The sequence below is a fragment of the Trachypithecus francoisi genome, unplaced genomic scaffold, assembly GCF_009764315.1.
Source record: "Trachypithecus francoisi isolate TF-2019V2 unplaced genomic scaffold, Tfra_2.0 Lachesis_group0, whole genome shotgun sequence".
NCBI classification, from domain to species: domain Eukaryota; kingdom Metazoa; phylum Chordata; class Mammalia; order Primates; family Cercopithecidae; genus Trachypithecus; species Trachypithecus francoisi.
The window spans coordinates 15,374,778-15,399,590 of NW_022681453.1; the positions used below are offsets into that span (position 1 = coordinate 15,374,778).

Here is a 24,813-nt window from a genome sequence, read left to right on the forward strand (position 1 = left end):
TTTCGACATAAATTAATTTCATCCTTAATGGTTTGGCATGAGTAGTTTTTGAAAAAAGCAAACTGATCAGACTGGACGCGGTGGCTCACACCTGCAATCCCAGCACTTTGGCAAGCCAACGCAGGTGGATCACCTGAGGTCAGGAGTTCCAGACCAGTCTGACCAGCATGGTGAAATCCGGTCTCCACTAAAAATACAAAAATTAGCCAGGCATGGTGAGGCACACCTGTAATCCCAGCTACTAGGAAGGATGGAGGCAGAAGAATCACTTGAACCTGAGAGGTGAAGGTTGCAGTGAGCCGAGACTGTGCCATTGCACTCCAGCCTGGGTAACAAGAGTGGGACTCTGTCTCAAAAAAATTTAATCAGTAATAAACACTAGAAAAAATTCTTTTTTTTTTTGAAGACAGAGTGAGACTCTGTCACTAAGGATGGAGTGCAGTGGCATGATCTCGGTTCACTGCAACCTCCGTTTCCCAGGGTCAAGTGATTCTCATGCCTCAGACACCTGAGTAGTTGGGATTACAGGCGTGTGCCACCATGTCTGGTTAACTTTTTATAGTTTTAGTAGAGATGGAGTTTCACCATGTTGGCCAGGCTGGTCTTGAACTCCTGACCTCACATGATCCATCCACCATGGCCTCTTCAAGTGCTGCGATTACAGGCATGAGCCACCGTGCCCGGCAAAATTCATTTATTAAAAGAAACAAATATAAATTAGCAACCTAATACCACACAGACTTTCTTGGCAAATACATAAAAGACACCAGTTTTGGGGGGTTTTTTTTGAGACAGAGTCTTACTCCGTCATCCAGGCTGGAGTGCAATGGTGCAATCTCAACTCACTGCAACATCTGCCTCCCGGGTTCAAGCAATTCTCCTGTCTCAGCCTCCCGCGTAGCTGGGATTACGCCCGCCACCACACCTGGCTAATTTTTATTTTTAGTAGAGATGGGGTTTCACTATGTTGGCCAGGCTGGTCTCGAGCTACTGACCTCATGATCCACCTGCCTTAGCTTCCCAAAGTGCTGTGATTACAGGCGTGAGTCATCGCGCCCAGCGCTGATATCGCTTCTTTTTTCAAAGATAAATAAAGCCATTTATGGCTTATTCATTCACCATTTAATGGTGATCTCATTAAATTCTGTACCTTAAGAAAACAGTCAATGAAAGACTCTGGAAGTGAGAAAAATGACTACACACAAATCAACAAATTGTCACTATTCAGAAAATAAAACTATAAATAAATGTGCCTTCCTTTCACAGAAATCTTTATACCAGGTCTCACAGCAAACGAACATTACCTGTCTGGGTAAAAGCCCCAATGCACTAACACTTGCTTGTCTTTTCTCATCACCGGTCTCAACCATTCTTCTGAAAGAGAAAAAGAAAAAAACTTTACTCAAACTGACAAAATAATGAAGAAACTATTATTTTTAGCCTTATTTTTTACTAAGATGTTTTAGTTTGCTAATGAACAACATTTTTCCAACATGCCATTGCTGGTTTAGAAAGAAAAAGTTTTCGGCCGGGCGCGGTGGCTCAAGCCTGTAATCCCAGCACTTTGGGAGGCCGAGACGGGCGGATCACAAGGTCAGGAGATCGAGACCATCCTGGCTAAACACGGTGAAACCCCGTCTCTACTAAAAATACAAAAACTAGCCGGGCGAGATGGCGGGCGCCTGTAGTCCCAGCTACTCGGGAGGCTGAGGCAGGAGAATGGCGTAAACCCGGGAGGCGGAGCTTGCAGTGAGCTGAGATCCGGCCACTGCACTCCAGTCCGGGCAACAGAGCGAGACTCCGCCTCAAAAAAAAAAAGAAAGAAAAAGTTTTCAAATTGAGTACTATCTACCAGATTAAAGGGAAATTTCTCAGTCTTTCAGACTTACCAAACTGTAGGTCTACTATCCATCACTCTTGACAAAACCAATTATCCACTGCGGCAAAATACTCCCATCCCATTCTCCTGCCAGCCTCCCCTCTCTCTTCTACCCAAGTAATAATCATCATATTATTTAATACTTCACTTCTCTGGTGAACCTCTCATCCCTCTTTCTGTGAGGCTTAGCAATTATTACACATCTTTCCAGATGTAAACTGTACTTCATTTCATTGATGAAAGTTTTACTAACTACTCTGCTTCCTCTAGATTCCCTTTTCCTGATGTTCTGTAAGTTATACAGTGCTATATCAAAGTTTTTATCAAAAATACTATTTTTACTATTCTTTTTTTTTTTTTTTTTTGAGACGGAGTCTCACTCTGTCCACCAGGCTGGAGTGCAGTGGCGCGATCTCGGCTCACTGCAAGCTCCGCCTCCTGGGTTCACGCCATTCTCCTGCCTCAGCCTCCCTAGTAGCTGGGACTACAGGCGCCCGCCACCGCACCCGGCTAATTTTTTGTGTTTTTAGTAGAGACGGGGTTTCACCGTGGTCTCGATCTCCTGACCTTGTGATCCGCCCGCCTTGGCCTCCCAAAGTGCTGGGATTACAGGCGTGAGCCACCGCGCCCGTCCTATTTTTACTATTCTTTAACTGCCTCATACCTGTTAATTTAGCCCTCCCAACAAGAGTGTAAACAATGTGATTACATATTGTAGACTTTTTTTCTCAAGTTTGCTTTCCGAAGATAAGTGCAAATTATACAATAAAGTGATTTTTATTATTCTAATCACAGTTAAATTACCTCCACATTTCAACAATGGTTATCATGTGCTTCTTTGGTAGTCTGAATTTAGCTTAGAAAATGTATGCCTAATAGCAAGACAGATGTTTTGAAGCAAGCCTCCTTAAAGCCCAAGAAACAGCAAAAAAAAAAAAAAAAAAACCAAACAATTAGCCAAGTAAAAATTACTTTCCAGTGCCAGTTTTAACAAGATATAGCCTTGTTTTCACTGAATAAAGCCATGAAGCCCCTACACCTGTGCTGTTTTTAAAGTTATACAATGACTCACCTAACCATCTCAAAAGAAAGTCAAAGGGGGCCAGGTGTGGTGGTTCAAGCCTGTAATCCCAGCACTTTTGGAGGCAGGGGCAGGAAGATCACTTGAGCCCAGGAGTTCAAGACCAGCCTGGGCAACAAAGTAAGATTCAGTCACTTAAAAAATTTAAAAATAAAAATACCTAGGCATGGTGGTGTGCATCTATACTCCCAGCTACTCAGGAGGCTAAGGCAGGAAGATCACTTGAGCATTACAGTTAGAGGCTGCAGTGAGCTATTAATAAGTGCACTCTTGCACTTCAGGCTGGGCAAGAATGAGTCCTCACCTCAAAACAAAAGGTGAAAATGACAGAATCAGGTCCTGTCCCCTAACCTGGTAACTCAACATGGCAGAGGAAAAAAGAAAAGAAGGGGCCAGAGGATCTTTCTAAATCCCCACTACCTAAACTACCTGTCCTGTCCTGTTAAGAGTGTCTTGGTGGTGTTCTGACTAGTAAAAGCTGACTTTCAGAATACTGATTATCTTGTCAAAGACTTTAATGAGAAAAACAAGAAAACGTATCTTTCCTAACCACAGCTGACTTTGATACAAATTTTGACTTGTTTTTCTTTTTTGAGACGGAGTTTCACTCTTGTTGCCCAGGCTGGAGTGCAATGGTGCGATCTCGGCTCACCGCAAACTCTGCCTCCCAGGTTCAAGCGATTCTCCCGCCTCAGCCTCCCAAGTAGCTGGGATTACAGGCATGCACCACCACGCCTGACTAATTTTTTGTATTTTTAGTAGAGACAGGGTTTCTCCATGTTGGTCAGGCTGGTCTCAAACTCCTGACCTCAGGTGAACTATCACCTTGGCCTCCCAAAGCGCTGTGCCCAGCCAAAAAATTTTTTGATTTTTATCAAGACAATTTTTTTGTTTTGTTTTGAGACAGAGTCTCGCTCTGTAGCCCAAGCTGGAATGCAGTGGCACGATCTCGACCTCGGCTCACTGCAAGCTCCGCCTCCCGGGTTCGCACCATTCTCCTGCCTCAGCCCCCTGAGTAGCTGGGACTACAGGCGCCCGCCACCGCGCCCAGCTAATTTTTTGTATTTTTAGTAGAGACGGGGTTTCACCGTGGTCTCGATCTCTTGACCTCGTGATCCGCCCGCCTCGGCCTCCCAAAGTGCTAGGATTACAAGCGTGAGCCACCATGCCTGGCCAAGACAATTTTTTTAATTGTCTTTGAAAAATTTCCTAATAGCAGAAACAACAAGAGGTGTGAGATGTAAACTCACTCTCTTCCCAGGTATTATAAATTTATACCCAGGAATTAATTTATAGAAGTATGGCTGAATGACAAGAGTAAGGCCAATGCCACTAAAAGATGAATTACTGGCTGGATGCGGTGGCTCAAGCCTGTAATCCCAGCACTTTGGGAGGCCGAGACAGGCGGATCACAAGGTCAGGAGATCGAGACCATCCTGGCTAATACGGTGAAACCCCGTCTCTACTAAAAAAAAAAAAAAAAAAAAAAAAAAATACAAAAAACTAGCCGGGCGAGGTGGCAGGCGCCTGTAGTCCCAGCTACTTGGAAGGTTGAGGCAGGAGAATGGCGGGAACCCGGGAGGCGGAGCTTGCAGTGAGCTGAGATCCGGCCACTGCACTCCAGCCTGGGCGACAGAGCGAGACTCCATCTCAAAAAAAAAAAAAAAAAAAAAAGATAAATTACTTACATATCCCAAAAGAAGGGAAAGAACATACCATGCAGAGCCACTGCAGAGGCATCACAATAGTCAAGAGATAGAAGACAGGAACAAGGGGGAGCCTAAGCCAAACCCTGTATTGGGGTTTCCATAGAAAAGGTAACATGGGGCAGAGTAAACAGCTTAGGGTGGGCATGGGTGAATAATTCCAAGAAACATTGGGGCACAGAGGTTGTCTCTAATTGCCTAGTACCTCGCCCTGGAATGATTTAGAAAAGGGGAAATATTGGTTTGGTGTGTAAGTTAGATAAGGAGATGGTTACAGCTATATACTCAGATTGGTTGGTTTACATATGAAAGATGTGCTCCTAGAGAAGTAATTATCTTTAGAAATTAGCTAGCCCTCAAAAGGGCAATCTCTCCCCAGGGCATCAAATGCCAGAGCAACATGAATACAGAAAATAAAAATACACAGTTAATATAATAATTAGTACAATATAAAATACAGTTAATAATTAGCATATCATACAGTTAATATAATAATTAATTGAAATTAGCTAGAAGAACAGAATTGGGGTTTTTTGTTGGTTTTTTTTTTTTTTTTTTTTTGAGACGGAGTCTCACTCAGGAGGCTGAGGCAGGAGAATCACTTGAACCCAGAAGGCGGAGGTTGCAGTGAGCTGAGACTGCACCACTGCACTCTAGCCTGGGTGATAGAGCAAAGACTCTGTCTCAAAAAAAATTAAAAAAAAAAAATTCCACTGTATGTATATGCCACATTTTGTTTATCCATTCATCTAATTATTTTAACTTAGGTTTTGGATATTTTCCTCTTTTACCAATAGGAATCTTCTTTTTTTTTTTTTGTAAGGGAGAGTTTCGCTCTTATTGCCTGGGCTGGCGTGCAATGGCGCAATCTCAGCTCACTGCAACCTCCGCCTCCCAGGTTCAAGCGATTCCCCTGCCTCAGCTTCCCGAGTAGCTAGGATTACAGATACCTGCCACCACTCCCGGTTAAATTTTTGTAGTTTTAGTAGAGACCAGGTTTCGCCATGTTGGTCAGGCTAGTCTTGAACTCCTGACCTCAGGTGATCCACCTGCTTCAGCCTCCCAGAGTGCTGGGATTACAGGCCTGAGCCACAGCGCCAGGCCTTGTTTTTTAAGACATAAGATTTCACTATGTTGCCCAGGTTGGAGTGCAATGGCTATACACAGCCACAATCATCACACACCACAGACTCATACTCCTGACCTCAAGTGATCCTCCCGCCTCAGCCTCCAGAGGAGCTGAATACAGGCACATATGACCACACCTGGATTTAACCACCTTATTAGTCCGTTTTTTTTTTGTTTTTTTTTTTTTGAGATGGAGTCTCCTTCTGTTGCCCAGGCTGGAGTGCAGTGGTGAGATCTTGGTTCATTGCAACCTCCACATCCCAGGTTCAAGTGATTCTCCTGCCTCAGCCTCCCAAGTAGCTGGGGTTACAGACGGGTGCGAGCACACCCAGCTAATTTTTGGTATTTTTAGTAGAGATGGGGTTTCACCATTTTGGTCAGGCCGATCTCAAACTCCTGACCTCAAGTGATCCACCTGCCTTGGCCTCCAGAAGTGCTAGAATTACAGGCATGAGACACCACGTCCAGCCCTTATTAGTCTTTCATGAGAACCACTTGACATTGCTGAATATCTCACTAATGTGTATTTTCTACATCATTAATTTTTGCTCTTTTATTATTTCCTTTTTTTGTTAGGTTTAATTTGGTGGTGTTTTTCTAATTTCTTGAGAAAGATGTTTGGACCACTGATTTCTAACCTTTCTCCTTTCCTAATATAAAGAAATAAATGTTCCTCTAGGCACAGCTTCTACTACATCTTTTAAAAGTTAATGATGGCCGGGTGCAGTGGCTCACACTTGTAAACCCAGCACTTTGGGAGGCCAAGGTGGGCGGATCACAAGGTCAAGAGATCAAAACCATCCTGGCCAACATGGTGAAACCCCATCTCTAATAAAAATACAAATATTAGTTGGGCATGGTGGCGGGCGCCTGTATTCCCAGCTACTCAGGAGGCTGAAGCAGGAGGATCTCTTAACCCAGGAGGTGGAAGTGGAAGTGAGCTGAGATCGCCACTACACTCCAGCCTGGGCAACAGAGACTCTATCTTAAAAACAAAACAAAACAAAAACAAAAAGCTGGTTATTCTGTTTAAGTCTTTGAGGATATGACATAAAATCCGTATGGTATGATGTATGAGCTTATCCGTTCACAACACAAAACCAACTTACCATCATCTTGTGAGGAAGAATATGGGTAAATGTGGTGGGAAGCTTTTGACTTCTCATCCGTAAATGTTCCCTGGAAAGCAAATGAACAAAAACCACAAAAATAAAGCACATGGCAAATGAACTATGAGATCCCAGATACAAATTCCATACAAATTCTAAAAGCATGGTTTTACTTACAGACTTTATTTTAAAAGTATTGCTTATTTTTAGTCAAATAAAAAAAATAGTGATTAACAACAATAAACCAAGAAATTGTCTATACAGTTTAGACTGCTGTATAGAAAAAGTAATTTGAGCATCTATTAGCTAGTTCTCTACAGATTTCTCTCTCTCTCTGGGTACCCATATCAGTAATATGGGTACTACTAATTCTTTTTTTTTTCTGAAATGGAGTCCTGCTCTGTCACCCAGGCTGGAGTGTGTGGCAGCACGATCTTGGTTCACTGCAACCTTCTCCATCTCCTGGGTTCAAACAATTCTCCTGCCTCAGCCTCCTGAGTAGCTGGAATTACAGGCACCTGCCACCACACCTGGCTACTTTTCCTATTTTTAGTAGAGAGGGGGTTTCACCATGTTGGTCAGGCTGGTCTTGAACTCCTGACCTTAGGTGAGCCGCCTGTCTTGGCCTTCCAAAGTTCTGGGATTACAGGTGTGAGCCACTATGTCCAGCCAGGTACTACTACTTCTTAAAACTACTTCCAAGGTCATCACAAATTATCATTATTTAAAGTGAACCAATGCCGTTTCTGGCCTTGAGCCATAAGCTAGGACTATATGCAAGCATAACACAGAAATATCGTCAAGTTCAGTTTCAGACCACTGTGATAAAGCATTACAAAATTAGTTGCACAAATTTAGTTTCCTGACATATATAAAAGTTACACTTATGGCCAGGTGTGCTGGCTCATGTCTGTAATCCTGGCACTGTGGGAGACTGAGCCAGATGGATCACTTGAGGTCAGGAGTTCGAGACCAGAGTGGCCAACATGGTGAAACGCTGTCTCTACTAAAAATACAAAAATTAGCTGGTGTGGTGGCACATGCCTGTAATCCCAGCTATTCTGGAGGCTGAGGCAGAAGAATCACTTGAGCCCGGGAGGCAGAGCTTGCAGTGAGCCAAGATGGCACCACTAGTTTAGGGGACAAAGCGAGACTCCGTCTCAAAAAAATAAAAAATAGGCCAGGCGCGGTGGCTCAAGCCTGTAATCCCAGCACTTTGGGAGGCCGAGATGGGCAGATCTCGAGGTCAGGAGATAGAGACCATCCTGGCTAACACGGTGAAACCCCGTCTCTACTAAAAAATACAAAAAACTAGCCGGGCAAGGTGGCGGGCGGCCTGTAGTCCCAGCTACTCGGGAGGCTGAGACAGGAGAATGGCGTAAACCCGGGAGGCGGAGCTTGCAGTGAGCTGAGATCTGGCCACTGCACTCCAGCCTGGGCAACAGAGCAAGACTCTGTCTCAAAAAAAATAAATAAATAAAAATAAAATAAAATAAAAAATAAGTTACATTTAGGCCAGGCACAGCTGCTCACACCTGTAATTCCAGCACTTTGGAAGGCTGAGGTGAAAGGATCACTTGAGCCTAGGAGTTCAAGACTAGTCTGAGCAACACAGTGAGACCTTGTCTCAAATTTAAAAATTAGCCAGGCAGGCTGGGCGCGGTGGCTCAAGCCTGTAATCCCAGCACTTTGGGAGGCCAAGACGAGCAGATCACAAGGTCAGGAGATCGAGACCATCCTGGCGAACACGGTGAAACTCCGTCTCTACTAAAAAATACAAAAAAAAAAAACTAGCTGGGCAAGGTGGCGGGCGACTGTAGTCCCAGCTACTTGGGAGGCTGAGGCAGGAGAATGGTGTACACCCGGGAGGTGGAGCTTGCAGTGAGCTGAGATCCAGCCACTGCACCCCAGCCTGGGTGACAGAATGAGACTCCGTCTCAAAAAAAAAAAAAAAAAATTAGCCAGGCAAAAATGCCTGTAGTCCCAGCTACTCAGGAGGTGAAGTGGGAGGATCACTTGAGCCCAGGAGTTCAAGGTTGCAGTGAACTATGATTATGCCACTGTACGTTAGCTTGGGCAAGAGAGTGAGAGAGACCCTGTCTCTCAAAACAAAAATCAAAAGTTATGCTTACACGGTTTTAGAAAACAACGTACATACCTTAATTTACAAATATTTTATTGCTAAAAAATGCTAACAATCACAGCTGGACCCAGTGGCTCACGCCTGTAATCCCAGCACTTTGAGAGGTCGAGGCGGGCGGATCGCCTGAGGTCAGAAGTTTGAGACCAGCCTGGCCAACATGGTGAAAACCGTGTCTACTAAAAATACAAAAAATGAGCTGGGTGTGGTAGCAGGTGCCTATAATCCCAGCTACTCAGGAGACTGAGGCAGGAGAATCCCTTGAACCCCGGAGGCAGAGGCTGCAGCGAGCCGAGATCACGCCATTGCACTCCCGCCTGGACAACAAAAGCAAAATGCCACCTCAGAGAAAAAAAAAATGCTAACAATCATCTGAGACTTAAGCAAATCAGTCTTTTTGCTGACAGAGGATACTGCCTCAATGATGCTGGCAGCTGACTGATCAGGGTGGTGGTTGCTGAGGGTTAAGGTGGCTGTGGCAATTTCTTAAGATAAGTCAACAGTAAAGTTTGTCACATTGATTGACTACTTTCACAAACGATTTCTCTGTAGCATGTGATGCTGACAGCATTTTACACACAGAATTTCTTTCAAAACCCTGCTGTTTGCTTTATCAAGTAAATTTATGTAATATTTAAAATCCTTTGTTCTCATTTCAACAATGTTAACAGCAACTGTGCCAGGAGTAGATTCCATGTCAAGAAAGCACTTTGTTAATCCATAAGGAACAACTCTTCCATATGTTCAAGTTTGGTCATGAGATTGCGGCAATTCAGTCACATGTTCCGGCTTCAATTCAAATTCTAGTTCTCTTATTTGAACCACGTCTGTAGCTAAAGTCTTTAACCCCTCAAAGTCAACCATGAGGGTCAGAATCCACGTCTTCCAAACTTCTGTTACTGTTGATATTGTGACCTCTGATGAATCACATGTGTTCTTAGTGGCATCTAGAATGATGAATCTATTCCAGAAGACTTTCAATTTACTTTGCCCAGATCTATCATACGAACCATTAACTATAGCAGCTATATCTTTACAAAATGTATTCCTTAAATAACAAGACTTGAAAGTCGAATTTCTCCTTAAAACATGGCTGCAGAATGGAAGTTGTGTTACTATGCACGGAAATAACATTAATTTCCTTGTACATCTCCAACAGAGGCTTTGGTGACTAGGTGACTGTCAATGGGCAGTGGTATTTCAAAAGAAATTGTTTTTCCTGAGCAGTAGGTCTCTACAGTGGACTTAAAGTATTCAGTAAACCATACTGTAAATAGATGTGCTGTCATCTAGGCTTTGCAGTTTTTTTTGGAGCACAGGCAAAGAAGATGTAGCATAATCTGTAGGGCCTTAGGATTGTAAGAATTGCAAATGACCATTGGCTTTAACTTACAGTCACCAACTGCATTAAACCCCAAAACAGCCTGGCTGAAGCTTTAAAGCCAGGCATTGACTTCTCTAACTATGACAGTCCTAAATAGCATCTTATTTTAATAGAAGACTATCATTTACATTGAATATATGTTGTTTGGTATAGCCAGCTTCACCAATTATCTTTGCTCAATCTTCTGGATAACTTGCTGCAGATTCTACATTAGCACTTGTTGCTTCACCTTGCATTTTTATGTTCTGAAAACGGCTTCTTTCCTTAAACCTCATTAAGCAACCTCTGCTATCTTCAAACGTTCCTTCTGCAGCTTCCTCACCTCTCTCAGCCTTCACAGAATTGAAGAGAGTTAGGCCTTTGTTCTGGATTAGAATTTAGCTTAAGAAAATGTTGGGCTGCTTTGATCTCCTATTCAGACCACTGAAGCTTTCTCAGTATCAGCAATAAGCATGTTTTGCACCGTATCATCTGCATGTTCACTAGAGTTCCACTTCTAATTTCCTTCAAAAACTTTTCCTTCGCATTAAAAACTTGGCTGTTTGGCTTAAGAAGCCAAGTTCTAGGCCGGGCGCGGTGGCTCAAGCCTATAATCCCAGCACTTTGGGAGGCCTAGACGGGCGGATCACGAGGTCAGGAGATCGAGACCATCCTGGCTAACACTGTGAAACCCCGTCTCTACTAAAAAATACAAAAAACTAGCCGGGCGAGGTGGCGGGCGCCTGTAGTCCCAGCTACTCGGGAGGCTGAGGCAGGAGAATGGCGTGAACCCGGGAGGCGGAGCTTGCAGTGAGCTGAGATCCGGCCACTGCACTCCAGCCGGGCGACAGAGCGAGACTCCGTCTCAAAAAAAAAAAAAAAAAAAAAAAAAAGAAGCCAAGTTCTCAGTTTATCTTGGCTTTTGTCATGCCTTCCTCACTAAACTAAATCACGACTAGCTTTTGATCTAAAGTGACAGATAAGCAATTCTTCCTTTGACTTGACCAGCTAGAGGTCATTGTAGGGTTATTAATTGGCCTAATTTTAACACTTGTGGGTCTCAGGGACGAGGTAGAGAGAGGAGTAGCCAGTCAGTGGAGAAGTCAGAACACATACATTTATCAATTAACTTCACCATCTTCTATGGGTGTTGTGCTAAACCAAAGCAATTAAAATAATATCAGATAGCATCTATCACAGATCACCATAACATATACAATAATACTAAAAAAGTAAGCCAGGCGCGGTGGCTCACACCTGTAATCCCAGGACTTTGGGACGCCGAGCCGGGGAGGATCACGAGGTCAGGAGTTCAAGACCAGCCTGGCCAACATGGTGAAACTCCGTATCTACTAAAAATACAAAAATTAGCTGGACGTGGTGGCGGGTGCCTGTAATACCAGCTACTCAGGACGCTGAGGCAGAGAACTGCTTGAACCCAGGAGGTGGAGGATGCAGTGAGCTGAGATCGCACCATTGCACTCCAGCCTGGGTGACAAAACAAACAAACAAACAACCAACTAAAAAAGTTTGAAATATTGTGAGAATTACCAAAATGTGATACACAGACACAATGTGAGCACATGCTGTTGGGAAAATGGCACCAACAGACTTGCTTGACACAGTTTCCACAAACCTTCCATTTAAAAAAAGGAGTAGGGTGGGGGGGAGGGAGTGTGTGCTACAGGGTGGGTTCTGTGGCTCATGCCTGTAATCCCAGCATTTTGGGAGGCCGAAGCAGCAGGGAGAATCTCTTGAGGCCAGGAGCTTGAGACCAGCCTAGGCAAGACCATGTCTCTTCAAAATAAAACTAAAATAGCCAGGTGCAGCGGAGCACACCTGTTGTTAAAAAAAAAGAACAACAACAAGGCCGGGCAAGGTGGCTCATGACTGTAATCTCAGCACTTTGGGCGGATCACAAAGTCAGGAGTTCGAGACTAGCCTGTCCAATATGGTGAAACCCTGTCTCTACTAAAAAATACAAAAATTAGCAGGGCATAGTGGCGCATGCCTGTAGTCCCAGCTACTTGGGAGGCTAAAGCAGGAGAATCGCTTAAACCCGGGGAATGGAGTTTGCAGTGAGCTGAGATCACGCCACTGCACTCCAGCCTGGGAGACAGAGTGAGACTCTGTCTCAAATAAAGAAACAAAAAAGAACAACAACAAAAAAGAAACAAAGTAATAACAATAACACCTATATCATTAGAATTCTTTACAACTGAATTAACAAATACAATGAATTAAGGCATTAGGAACACCGAAGGTACTCAATCAATATAAGCTGTTGGTTCATTTACTTATCATCTTGTAGAGGTTTCGCCTTGTTATCCAGGCTGGTTTTGAACTCATGGGCTTAAGCAATCTGGCTGCCTTGGCCTCTCAAAGTGCTGGGACTACAGGCGTAAGCCACGGTGCCCAGCTTGTTAATTCATTTAAAATACTTACACATAGGCCGGGCGCGGTGGCTCAAGCCTGTAATCCCAGCACTTTGGGAGGCCGAGATGGGCGGATCACGAGGTCAGGAGATCGAGACCATCCTGGCTAACACGGTGAAACCCCGTCTCTACTAAAAAAAAATACAAAAAACTAGCCGGGCAAGGTGGCGGGCGCCTGTAGTCCCAGCTACTCGGGAGGCTGAGGCAGGAGAATGGCGTGAACCCGGGAGGCGGAGCTTGCAGTGAGCTGAGATCCGGCCACTGCACTCCAGCCGGGCGACAGAGCGAGACTCCGTCTCAAAAAAAAAAAAAAAAAAAAAAAAAAAAAAAAAAAAACAAAAACAAATAAAATACTTACACATAAAGGCCTGATCATCAGAAATCAATGAAGGTACTATTATTATGACCTATTAAGGTCTCTTTCCTAAGATTCTAAGAAGCCAGTTAGACCTCTGCATCCCTCTGGAGGGTATCCCCAGAAAACAATCACTAAGGCAGGTTTCATTAAAAATATAACAGCTAAGGCCAGGCGCAGTGGCTCATGCCTGTAATCCCAGCTCTTTGGGAGACCGAGGCAGGTGGATCACAAGGTCAGGAGACCGAGACTAATACGGTGAAACCCTGTCTCTACTAAAAATACAAAAAAAAAATTAGCCAGGCAAGGTGGCGTGCATCTGTAGTCCCAGTTACTCGGGAGGCTGAGGCAGGAGAATGGCTTGAACCCAGGAGGCAGAGCTTGCAGTGAGCCGAGATCGCGCCACTGCACTCCAGCCTAGGTGACAGAGCGAGACTCCACCTCAAAAAAAAAAAAAAAAAAAAAAAAAAAAATATATATATATATATATGTATATATAAAAAACAGCTAAATATTCAGCATAAACTGTAGGACAATACATAAAATGTTTCCAGTACAACCTGGTAGCAAAAAGAGTAGGTAGCCGGACACGGTGGCTCAAGTCTGTAATCCCAGCACTTTGGGAGGCCGGGATGGGCGGATCACAAGGTCAGGAGATCAAGACCATCCTGGCTAACCCGGTGAAACCCCGTCTCTACTAAAAAATACAAAATCTAGCCGGGCAAGGTGGCGGGCGCCTATAGTCCCAGCTACTCAGGAGGCTGAGGCAGGAGAATGGCGTGAACCCTAAAGGCGGAGCTTGCAGTGAGCTGAGATCTGGCCACTGCACTCCAGTTTGGGCCACAGAGCGAGACTCCATCTCAAAAAAAAAAAAAAAAAAAAAGAGTAGGTAATTTCAGCTTCAAGGCAAGAAATAGCAATCAATTTGTTGCACTTCTGCCCTGGTAACATTCCACATATAAACTGCATTTGACAGTCAATCCAATAAAAAGATATTCCAGGCTGGGCACGGTGGCTCAAGCCTGTAATCCCAGCACTTTGGGAGGCCGTGACGGGCGGATCACGAGGTCAGGAGATCGAAACCATCCTGGCTAACACGGTGAAACCCCATCTCTACTAAAAAATATGAAAAACTAGCCGGGTGAGGAGGCTGAGGCAGGAGAATGGCGTGAATCTGGGAGGCGGAGCTTGCAGTGAGCCGAGATCGCGCCACTGCACTTCAGTCTGGGCGACAGACTCCGCCTCAAAAAAAAAAAAATATTCCAAAAGAGAGAGGTTTAAGGGATCTGTTCAAAGCCATAATGCTAGTAAAAAAAAGGAACTGGACTTCAGATTGCTCAATGTGATAAAATAATTATATTACTTTACACTTTGAGATGTCATATATAAAAGAAAGAATGTACTCAATCTTTAATTGTATGCAGTACTAGAAACATTAACTTTCAGAACATGCAAGATATTTTACTAAATGCTAAAACATAATTCAATTGGTAATCTCTTTTGCAGCAGGAAAAAAAGACATTTCATGAGGCTTCTCAACCAATTCTAAGGATACATAAAGCTCAGTCACACAAGGAATGTTTCAGAAAATTATCTTCTACATAAGTCTCCTCAGCTAGATTACTATGTGATGGGCTTAATTACAGTTTAGTCACGTGTAATCGTAAACTTACATGTAGTAAATACCCAAAGTCTCAGCCTAAAAGGAAGTCAGAAGAAGAAGGCTAAGATGTCAGAAGACAGTACTAGTACATATGTATCAAGACAAAGTAAGCTTGAGGGGGCAGAATTTTTCTGAGACACAGTCTCGCTCTGTCACCAGGCTGGAGTACAGTGGCGCCATCTCAGCTCACTGCAACCTCTGCTTCCCGGGTTCAAGCAATTCTCCTGACTCAGCCTCCCCAGTAGCTGGGACTACAGGGGCGCGTCACCATGCCCAGCTAATTTTTAGTAGAGACGGGTTTCACCATGTTGACCAGGATGGTCTCGATCTCTTGACCTTGTGATCCACCCGCCTTGGCCTCTCAAAGTACTGGGATTACAGGCATGAGCCACCACGCCTGGCCATCAATTGCTTTTTTTTAAATCATGTATGTAACAGAATACATAAAATGCGGGGTTAAGGGAGACAGGATTACTTGAGAGTAATATGTCATTTCTTCCTACCAACAATTATGTTACCAACTCTATTTGACTTTATAATCTCTGTGATGTAGATAGAGTTCTGTGATACAGAATACATTGGTTTCCTTAGGTTTATGTAAGCATATTTCACAATAAGACTAAAGACTAGGCCGGGCGCGGTGGCTCAAGCCTGTAATCCCAGCACTTTGGGAGGCCGAGGTGGGCGGATCACAAGGTCAGGAGATCGAGACCATCCTGACTAACACGGTGAAACCCCGTCTCTACTAAAAAGTACAAAAAACTAGCCAGGCGAGGTGGCGGGCGCCTGTAGTCCCAGCTACTCAGGAGGCTGAGGCAGGAGAATGGCGTGAACCCGGGAGGCGGAGCTTGCAGTGAGCTGAGATCCGGCCACTGCACTCCAGCTTGGGCGACAGAGCGAGACTCCGTCTCAAAAAAAAAAAAAAAAAAAAAAGACTAAAGACTCCATACCAATGACTTTATTAAATGCTACTCTAGGCTAAAAGCTAAAGATGAGTGGAGAGAAAAAAAACACTGCTACTTTAAGAACTCAAAAAGAGGCCAGGTATGGTGGCTCACACCTATAATCAATCCTAATACTTTGGGAGGGCGAGGCTGGAGGATGACTTGAGGCCAGGAATTCAAGACCAGCCTGGGAACATAGTGAGAAACCATCGTGGCCGGGCACGGTGGCTCATGCCTGTAATCCCAGCTCTTTGGAAGGCTCAGGTGGGCAGATCACTTGAGGTAAGGAGTTCGAGACCAGGCTCACCAACATGGCAAAACCCCATCTCTACGAAAAATACAAAAATTAGCTAGGCATGGTGGCACACACCTGTAGTCCCAACAATTCTGGAGACTGAGGCATAAGAATCGATTGAACCTCAGAGGCAGAGGATGCAATGAACCGGGATCGCATCACTGTACTCCAGCCTGGGCGACAGCACAAGATTCTCTCAACAACAACAACAACAAACACACACACACAAAAACTGGAAGATCTCTTGAGCCTGGGAGTCCAAAGCTACAGTGAGCAAGGATGCTAGGATAGCGCCACTGCACTCCAGCCTGAGCAACACAGTGATACCTCATCTCTAAAAAGAGAAATAAAAACTCAAGAAAAAAATTTATTTTGATGTAAATATATCAAGAAATACAAAGCATTACTATGGTTGACATTTATTAGAGGCTTACAATTACAAAATGAAGGGATCGTGTCTATTGTTATCTAAAGTGATTGTGTCTATTACCTGATGTCGTTTGATGATATCTTTCAATTTGTTAGCCAACTTCAGATCAATGTCTGGAATGAGGTAGATGTTGGGTCTGGTCAAACAATTGTTCTGAGGATGAAAAGAACAGACTTTCAAATTCTCTTGGTTTTGAAATAATATCACATTATTTATGTAATACACAAACCACTCCCAGATAACCTTTTCTGCCACAAAAAATATTGAGAAGCATGACCTAAAATTCAGCAGCTTTTTCATTAAGATACCACACCAGATTGCCAGATTAATCCTCCTCCCCAATTTTACCCAAATTTACTTTAATGGTCTAATGTAGTGTTTTTAGTTATGGAAGGGGATTACAGTTAATCTTAAAAATAGCAATGACAAAACATGTATGTTGACTCCCCAAATCATGAAAAAAACTCTCACCCAACAAACAAAACATATCCAATTGTTTCTCTAGCTAAGAATCTGTGAGACAAACAACTTTCACATATTAAGTTAACAGTAATATCTAACTGAAGTTTTGCCAGCTACCTCTCCCCAGGAAGGTTAATTTAGTGATCACCATAAATTATCAAACAATAAACATATTAGGAAACACAAATAAGGACATTAAGCATTCTTTTTTCCAGGTTATAATACAGTTAGAGAAATAATATGTGTATTTATGGTACAACCATGGAACAAACCCAAAGAAAATATTCAGTCAAGTGAACAGTAGGATGGAAGAGTGCTTAAACCAAATAAAATGAAGGCAGGCCGGACTCGGTGGTTCATGCCTGTAATCCCAGAACTTTGGGGGACCAAGCAGGCAAATCACTTGAATTCATGAATTCGAGACCAGCCTAGTCAACACGGCAAAACTTCACCTCTACAAAATACACAAAAAATTAGCCAGGTGTGATAGCGTGTGCTTGTAGTCCCAGCTACAGGGGGAGGCTGAGGTGGGAGGATCACTTGAGCCCGAGAGTTCAAAGCTGTAGTGAGCCTAGCTAGGACTGCACCACTGCACTCCAGCCTGGGTACCAGAGTGAGACCCTGTCTCAAAGCAAATAAAAATAAAATAAAGGCAATTCGGCCGGGCGCGGTGGCTCAAGCCTGTAATCCCAGCACTTTGGGAGGCCGAGACGGGCGGATCACGAGGTCAGGAGATCGAGACCATCCTGGCTAACACGGTGAAACCCCGTCTCTACTAAAAATATACAAAAAATTAGCCGGGCGAGATGGCGGGCGCCTGTAGTCCCAGCTACTCGGGAGGCTGAGGCAGGAGAATGGCGTAAACCCGGGAGGCGGAGCTTGCAGTGAGCTGAGATCCGGCCACTGCACTCCAGCCTGGGCGACAGAGCGAGACTCCGTCTCAAAAAAAAAAAAAAAAAAAAAAAAAAAAAAAAAAGGCAATTCAAACAATACATTAGGTAAAATTAATGAAGAAAATTGTCATAAATTATTTCACCATAAAATTTAATAGTCTTAAAGACAAGATTAATCATAGCTCTAATCCCCAAACACCCATAAAAATAATAAAATACCTTTCAGAACATTTTCTTCCTTTGTTCTTTTGGCAATCCAATAAAGCCAATCTGTTTGTGTTTTGTTTTGTTTTTGAGACACAGTCTCGCTCTGTTGCCTAGGCTGGAGTGCAGTGGCGCAATCTTGGTTCACTGCAAGCTCCGCCTCCCAGGTTCCACGCCATTCTCCTGCCTCAACTTCCCAAGTACCTGGGACTACAGGTACTCGCCACCACACGCAGCTAAATTTTTGTATTTTTTTTTTTTTTTTAGTAGAGACAAGGTTTCACCGTGTTAGTCAGGATGGTCTCAATCTCCTGACCTCGTGATTTGGGAGGCCTGCCTCAGCCTCCCAAAGTGCTGGGATTACAGGCATGAGCCACCGTGCCCGGCCCGCCAATCTTAAAACTTAAAATATATTAAAGGCAAACTTTTTAAATAACCTAAGTTTCCAAGTTACCTGCACCAATGTTTTTTCAATGTTCATAAACATTTCCACATTACGATCCATTCGGGATGGGTTCTGTAGGTCAAACCTCCGCCTAAAAAAAAGGAAAAACCCTAGTTAATTTGTCTCCCACCTTAAACACAAATGAAAACTTGTTTTAGAATTCAATGCAAATGAGTTAGAAATATTTGGAAATTAAAATAACACTCTACAAAACATGTGAGATATTCTCTAATATAAGAATACACAGTATCAACAGCTTTATAAAAGAGATATTAAGATCCACCTCAGTGAAAATGAAGTATCAATTCCATGACATATCTATCTAATTTTCCTTAAATCTAAGACATCTTACATCTTACAGAAAAGTAGTTCACAGATCCATGCTGGGTACAGTGGCTGACGCCTGTAATCCCAGCACTTTGGGAGGTGAGGCGGGTGGATCACAAGGTCAGGAGTTCAAGACCAGCCTGGCCAACATGGTGAAATCCCATCTTTACTAAAAATACAAAAATTAGCTGGGCATGGTGGAGCACGCCTGTAATCCCAGCTACTCTGGAGGCTGAGGCAGGAGAATCGCTTGAACCCGAGAGGTGGAGGTTGCAGTGAGCCAGGATCATGCCACTGAACTCCAGCCTGGTGACAGAACAAGACTCCGTCTCAAAAAAAAAAAAAAAATCATTTGTTCAAATTCAGCAGTATCTGTGTTCTCTTAGATAAAGGAAAGCATCTTGGGTATTTAATTCTGATACAGCTGTAAGACGTGATTTAAACAGACGAGGTTTCTCCAAATAAAATTTTTAACTGGCCACAGTAACAGTCAAGAGCAGAGATTATCCCTTAATCTGAAATCACTTGATTGCTGGGGGTATACCAAACCCGCAAGTATGAATAACAAGCACTGTTTTCCTAAATGTGGTAAAATTGATCTATTTACCTTTACTTGAAACTCTTCTCCAATGTCTCTTTACATTAAGTTCCCAAGCATGTCACCTCCATGTGGTTAAATCTTTACAAAGTCTAATGCCTGTTTCTCCTTACTTTTTATTCAATACCTACTTTGTTTTTGCTCTGTTTTAGTTCTTTTAACACTAACATCCAGGAGAGGAGTAGAGCTTAGTGACTGAAAGTAAGGATTGAGGAAAACTACATTAGTCTTGAGCAATTTGTTAACCCCAGGATCGACTGCTTCATAAATGTAATAGCCTACTGTGGGTTTTTGTGAAGGTTAAATGAGGTATATATTACAACAGTGCTTAAATTTAATATAAAGTAACTGATCAATAAATGTTAGCTGTAGTTATAATTTTTGTTTTTGGAGGCAAAGTCTCACTGTGTCATCTAGGCTGGAAAGGTCTGGTGCAGTAAGAGCTCCCTGTAACCTTGAACTCCTGGGCTCAGGGGACGCTCCCACCTCAACCTCAGCCTTGAGTAGCTGGGTCCATAGGCACCAGCCATCATACCCAGGTAATTGTTTTTTATTTTTATTTTTGTAAAGCCAAAGGTCTCACTATGTTGGTCCAAACTGGTCTCAAATTCCTGAGCTCAAGCAATCCTCCTGCTTCAGCTTCCCAAAGTGCTGACATTACAGAGGTTAGCCAACATGCCTGGCCCAGTTATACTTTTCTTAATCATTACCAGATACTACCTAGCATTAGGCAGTCTGAGTCCAGAGCTCATACGCTTAACTCACACGTCATGCTATTTTATCCTGGAGATGTTCCCCACACTTCCAATCTTTCTTTTTAAACTCTATAGCCTTTCCAGGATGTTACTACCCACTCAATGGGCCTGACACTATTACTTCCAGAATCAGTCCCCAAGTCACTTGCTCTATGAAGCTAAGCCTATCTTCTATGTTGTTGTTGTTGTTTTAAATGGAGTCCCCCTCTGTTGCCCAGGCTGGAGTGCAGTGGTGTGATCTTGATTCACCACAACCTCTGCTTCCTGGATTCAAGTGATTCTCCTGCCTCAGCCTCCCGAGTAGCTGGATTACAGGCGTGCTCCACGACACCCAGTTATTTTGTATTTTTAGTAGAGGCAGGGTTTCACCATGTCAGCCAGGCTGAACTCCAACTCCTGACCTCAGGTGATCGTATGCTTCGGTCTCCCAAAGTGCTGGAATTACAGGTGTGAGCCACCACGCCCAGCCATCTTTCATGTTTTTTTCTTTTCTTCTTTCTTTAATAGAGATGGGGTCTTGCTATGTTGGCTAGGTTAGTCTTGAACTCTTGACCTTAAGTGATTCTTCTGCCTCAGCCTCCCAAAGTGCTAGGATTATAGGTGTGAGCTACCACACCTGACCCTACTAGGATGTTTGCCACCCTTTTGGGGTACAGCATACTAGACCATCCTGTGGGGGTGGTCTCCAGGGTAGTATAGCTTGCTGTCATCGTACAAAGCTCCTTATTTGAGACTGGCTTTAGTAACTTCCCCACAAAACTGTTTGGCTCTATTGTTGTCTTGCGCTTGGCTCAGTGCATTTTTGTTTTTCCCTTTAGAAGTTTCCTTCTGACCCCCTTTTACACGACTTCTATGGAATAAACTCTTCACCTGGGATCCATCCAGTGTTAAAGAATCTGATTAGGCTGGGCACAATGGCTCACGCCTGTAATTCCAGCACTTTGAGAGGCCGAGGTGGGCGGATCATGAGGTCAGGAGATCAAGACTATCCTGGCTAACAGTGAAACACTGTCTCTACTAAAAATACAAAAAAAATTTAGCTGGGCGTGGTGGCAAGCAACTGTAGGCCCAGCTACTCGGGAGGCTGAAGTAGGAGAATGGCATGAACCCAGGAGGCAGAGCTTGCAGTGAGCCAGACTGCGACACTGCACTCCAGCCTAAGTAACAGAGTGACACTCAGTCTCAAAAAAAAAAAAAAAAAAACAGACTATTTTTATTCGGACCATTTTCTTTCTTTCTTTCTTTCTCTTTCTTTCTCTCTCTCTCTCTCTCTTTCTTTCTTTTTTAAAGACAGAGTCTTGCTAGTCTTGCTCTGTTGCTAGGCTGGAGTGCAGTGGCGTAATCTTGGCTCACTGCAACCTCCACCTCCCAGGTTCAAGTGATTCCCCTGCCCCAGCCTCCCAAGTAGCTGGGACTACAGGCATGCATCACCACGCCCAGCTAATTTTTTGTATTTTAGTAGAGATGGGATTTCACCATGTTAGCCAGGATGGTCTTCATCTTCTGACCTTGTGATCCACCCACCTTGGCCTCCCAAAGTGCTGAGATTACAGGTGTGAGCCACCGTGCCCGGCCCTATTCGGATCATTTTCTAGAGGTAGCCCTAAATATACTCACGAGAGGCAATAAAACTGGAGGAATACAGTTAGTAGAGGAACTTTTTAAAAATTTTCAATTTTTATTTAATATATATATTTTAATAGACTCTTGCTCTGTCATCCAGGCTGGACTGCAGCAGTTCAGTCATAGCTCACTGTAGGTAGCCTTGCACTCCTGGGGTCAAGCAGTCCTCTCAGCTCAGCCTACTGAGAAGCTTGAACTACAGGTACATGCTACCTTTCTGGGGTAGTATTTTAAAATTTCTTCAAGAGACAGGGCTTCTCTATGTTGCCCAGGCTAGTCGCCAACTCCTGGGCCCAAGTGATCCTTTCACCTTGGCTTCCCACCAGCCTGTAATTCCTTTTGACACACAATGCATATTTATTGTCTTAGATTGAAAGGCTACGGCAAGATATTGCCTAGTGGATTGACAAAAGGAAACAATGCAGAAGACTTTTATAATAATTAGTAAACCCTCAACTGAGAGCTTGCATTTACAGTTTAAATGGCCAAAGATTGAAAAAGTCAGAAAGGCGGGGCGCAGTGGCTCACTCCTGTAATCTCAGCACTTTGGGAGGCCTATGTGGGCGGATCATGGGGGCAAGAAATAGAGACCATCCTGGTCAACATGGTGAAACCCTGCCTCTACTAAAATATAATTAGCCAGGCATGGTGGTGTGTACCTACAGTCCCAGCTACTCGGGAGGCTGAGGCAAGGGAATAGCTTGAACCCGGGAGATGGAGGTTGCAGTGAGCTTCGATGGCGCCTATGCACTCTGTACTGGCGACAGAGCAAGACTCTGTCTCAAAAAAAAAAAGCCAGGCACGGTGGCTCACGCCTGTAATCCCAGCACTTTGGGAGGCCGAGACGGGCAGATCATAAGGTCAGGAGATCAAGACCATCCTGGATAACACAGTGAAACCCCCATCTCTACTAAAAATACAAAAAAATTAGCCAGGCGTGGTGGTGGGCACCTGTAGTCCCAGCTACTCAGGAGGCTGAGGTAGAAGAATGGTGTGAGCCCAGGAGGCAGAGCTTGCAGTGAGCCGAGATTGTGCTACTGCACTCCAGCCTGGGCAACAGAGTGAGACCCTGTCTCAAAAAAAAAAAAAAGTCAGAAAAGGAAAATGTATTTATTTGCTTTTCTCTATAGGACTGTGATAACATAGGGCAAGAATATCTCTTTCCAGTTGATTTTGTTTTTGTTTTTTTTCTAGAGCCCTCCTATGGGATTTTTCTAGAACCTAGTACTAGTCAGATAGATTTGTAAGGAATTTGAGATACTCAAGTTGAAATAATAAGAAACATAATACAAACGTAACACAACTGGCAAAATCATCTTCCAATAAAATGGTACTCATTTACAGTTCCACTAAGAATGTATTATGCCTTTCTCCCTCTCAGTAGCCAACTGTGTACTTATTTTTATTTTACATTACCTCACCTTTTAATCTCTGTCAATCTGCGATAGATTTTAAAATATTTAATGATTATAGTTTTTGTGGTTTTTTTTTTAATTGAGATGGAGTTTCACGCTTGTTGCCCAGGATGGAGTGCAACAGTGAGATCTCGGCTCATTGCAAGCTCCACCTCCCGGGTTCAAGCGATTCTCCTGCCTCAGGCTCCCGAGTAGCTGGGATTACAGGCACCCGCCACGATACCCGGCTAATTTTTTGTATTTTTAGTAGAGACAAGGTTTCACCATTTTGGCCAGCCTGGTCTCCAACTCCTGACCTTAGGTGATCCACCCGCCTCGGCTTTCCAAAGTGCTGGGATTACAGGCGTGAGCCACCACGCCGGCCTAATGAGTATAGTTCTAATTTGCATTCCTCTTTCGGGTTGAAGCTTGAACACGTTTCTGCATTATTAGAAAGCAAAACTTGGGCCGGGCGCGGTGGCTCAAGCCTGTAATCCCAGCACTTTGTGAGGCTGAGATGGGCAGATCACGAGGTCAGGAGATCGAGACCATCCTGGCTAACACGGTGAAACCCCGTCTCTACTAAAAAATACAAAAAACTAGCCGGGCGACGAGGCAGGCGCCTGTAGTCCCAGCTACTTGGGAGGCTGAGACAGGAGAATGGCGTGAACCCGGGAGGCGGAGCTTGCAGTGAGCTGAGAGCCGGCCACTGCACTCCAGCCTGGGCGGCAGAGCAAGACTCCGTCTCAAAAAAAAAAGAGAAAGCAAAACTTAATTTAAACATTCTTGGTAAATTCAAGACAGGGTTCCAGCCCGCTGGGTGACAGAGCAAGACTCCGACTCAAAAAAAAAAAAAATGTAACAATCTCTTTAGAACTGTAGGAAAAAATAAACAACATCCTAATCTCTGGGCACGTGGGCACTAACGTTAATTCTCTATTACTTAATTGAACTTGGTATTTAATCTCTTCTCCTTTGGGAGATCTGTTTGGATTTCCATGAATAGGTCAAACTTGTTATCCTTCAGTTACATATAACTACACTTCAAATCTATACAAAGTTTTATCCTTCAGGAGAAAAACCATTAATAAGACACTCACTGATTCTGCCTATTTAGAAACATCCAGAAAGATCAAACATAACATTTCAATTCTGTAATTTCTCTTTTTTTTTGACACAGGGTCTCTGTCACCCAGGCTGGAGTGTAGTGGTGCAATCTTGGTTCACTGCAGCCTCTACATCCTGGGCTCAAGTGATCCTCCCATCTCAGCCTCCCAAGTAGCTGGGACTACAGGCATGTGCCACCATACCCAGCTAATTTTCTACTTTTTGTAGAGGCTGAGTTTTTCCATGTTGCCTGGGCTGGGTTCAAACTCCTGGGCTCAAGCAATCCGCCCACCTCAGCCTCCCAAAGTGCTGGGATTACAGGCATGAGCCACAACAGCTGGCCAATTCTGTAATATTAATATGTACAGTCTCTTTACAAATATGCTAGTAATTACCAGGTATTCCCATTCAACCTCATATGCATAACATTAGAGCTTCATGTCATTAGCGACTAAAACAAAGACTACTGAGAAGTCA

General features: G+C 43.8%; 1 protein-coding gene across 2 annotated transcripts in view; it reads right to left on the reverse strand.

The window, feature by feature from the left end:
- SMARCC1 (SWI/SNF related, matrix associated, actin dependent regulator of chromatin subfamily c member 1) overlaps positions 1 to 24,813 on the reverse strand; it is a 195,094-nt gene that overhangs the window by 126,085 nt on the left and 44,196 nt on the right. For both annotated transcript variants that reach the window (XM_033205621.1, XM_033205632.1), the window contains exons 4-7: positions 18,542 to 18,623; positions 16,589 to 16,681; positions 6,904 to 6,973; positions 1,305 to 1,374 (exon numbers count right to left, since the gene is read on the reverse strand). In XM_033205621.1, coding sequence (XP_033061512.1) covers positions 1,305 to 1,374; positions 6,904 to 6,973; positions 16,589 to 16,681; positions 18,542 to 18,623 — 315 coding nt within the window. The remainder of the gene's footprint in view (positions 1 to 1,304; positions 1,375 to 6,903; positions 6,974 to 16,588; positions 16,682 to 18,541; positions 18,624 to 24,813) is intronic.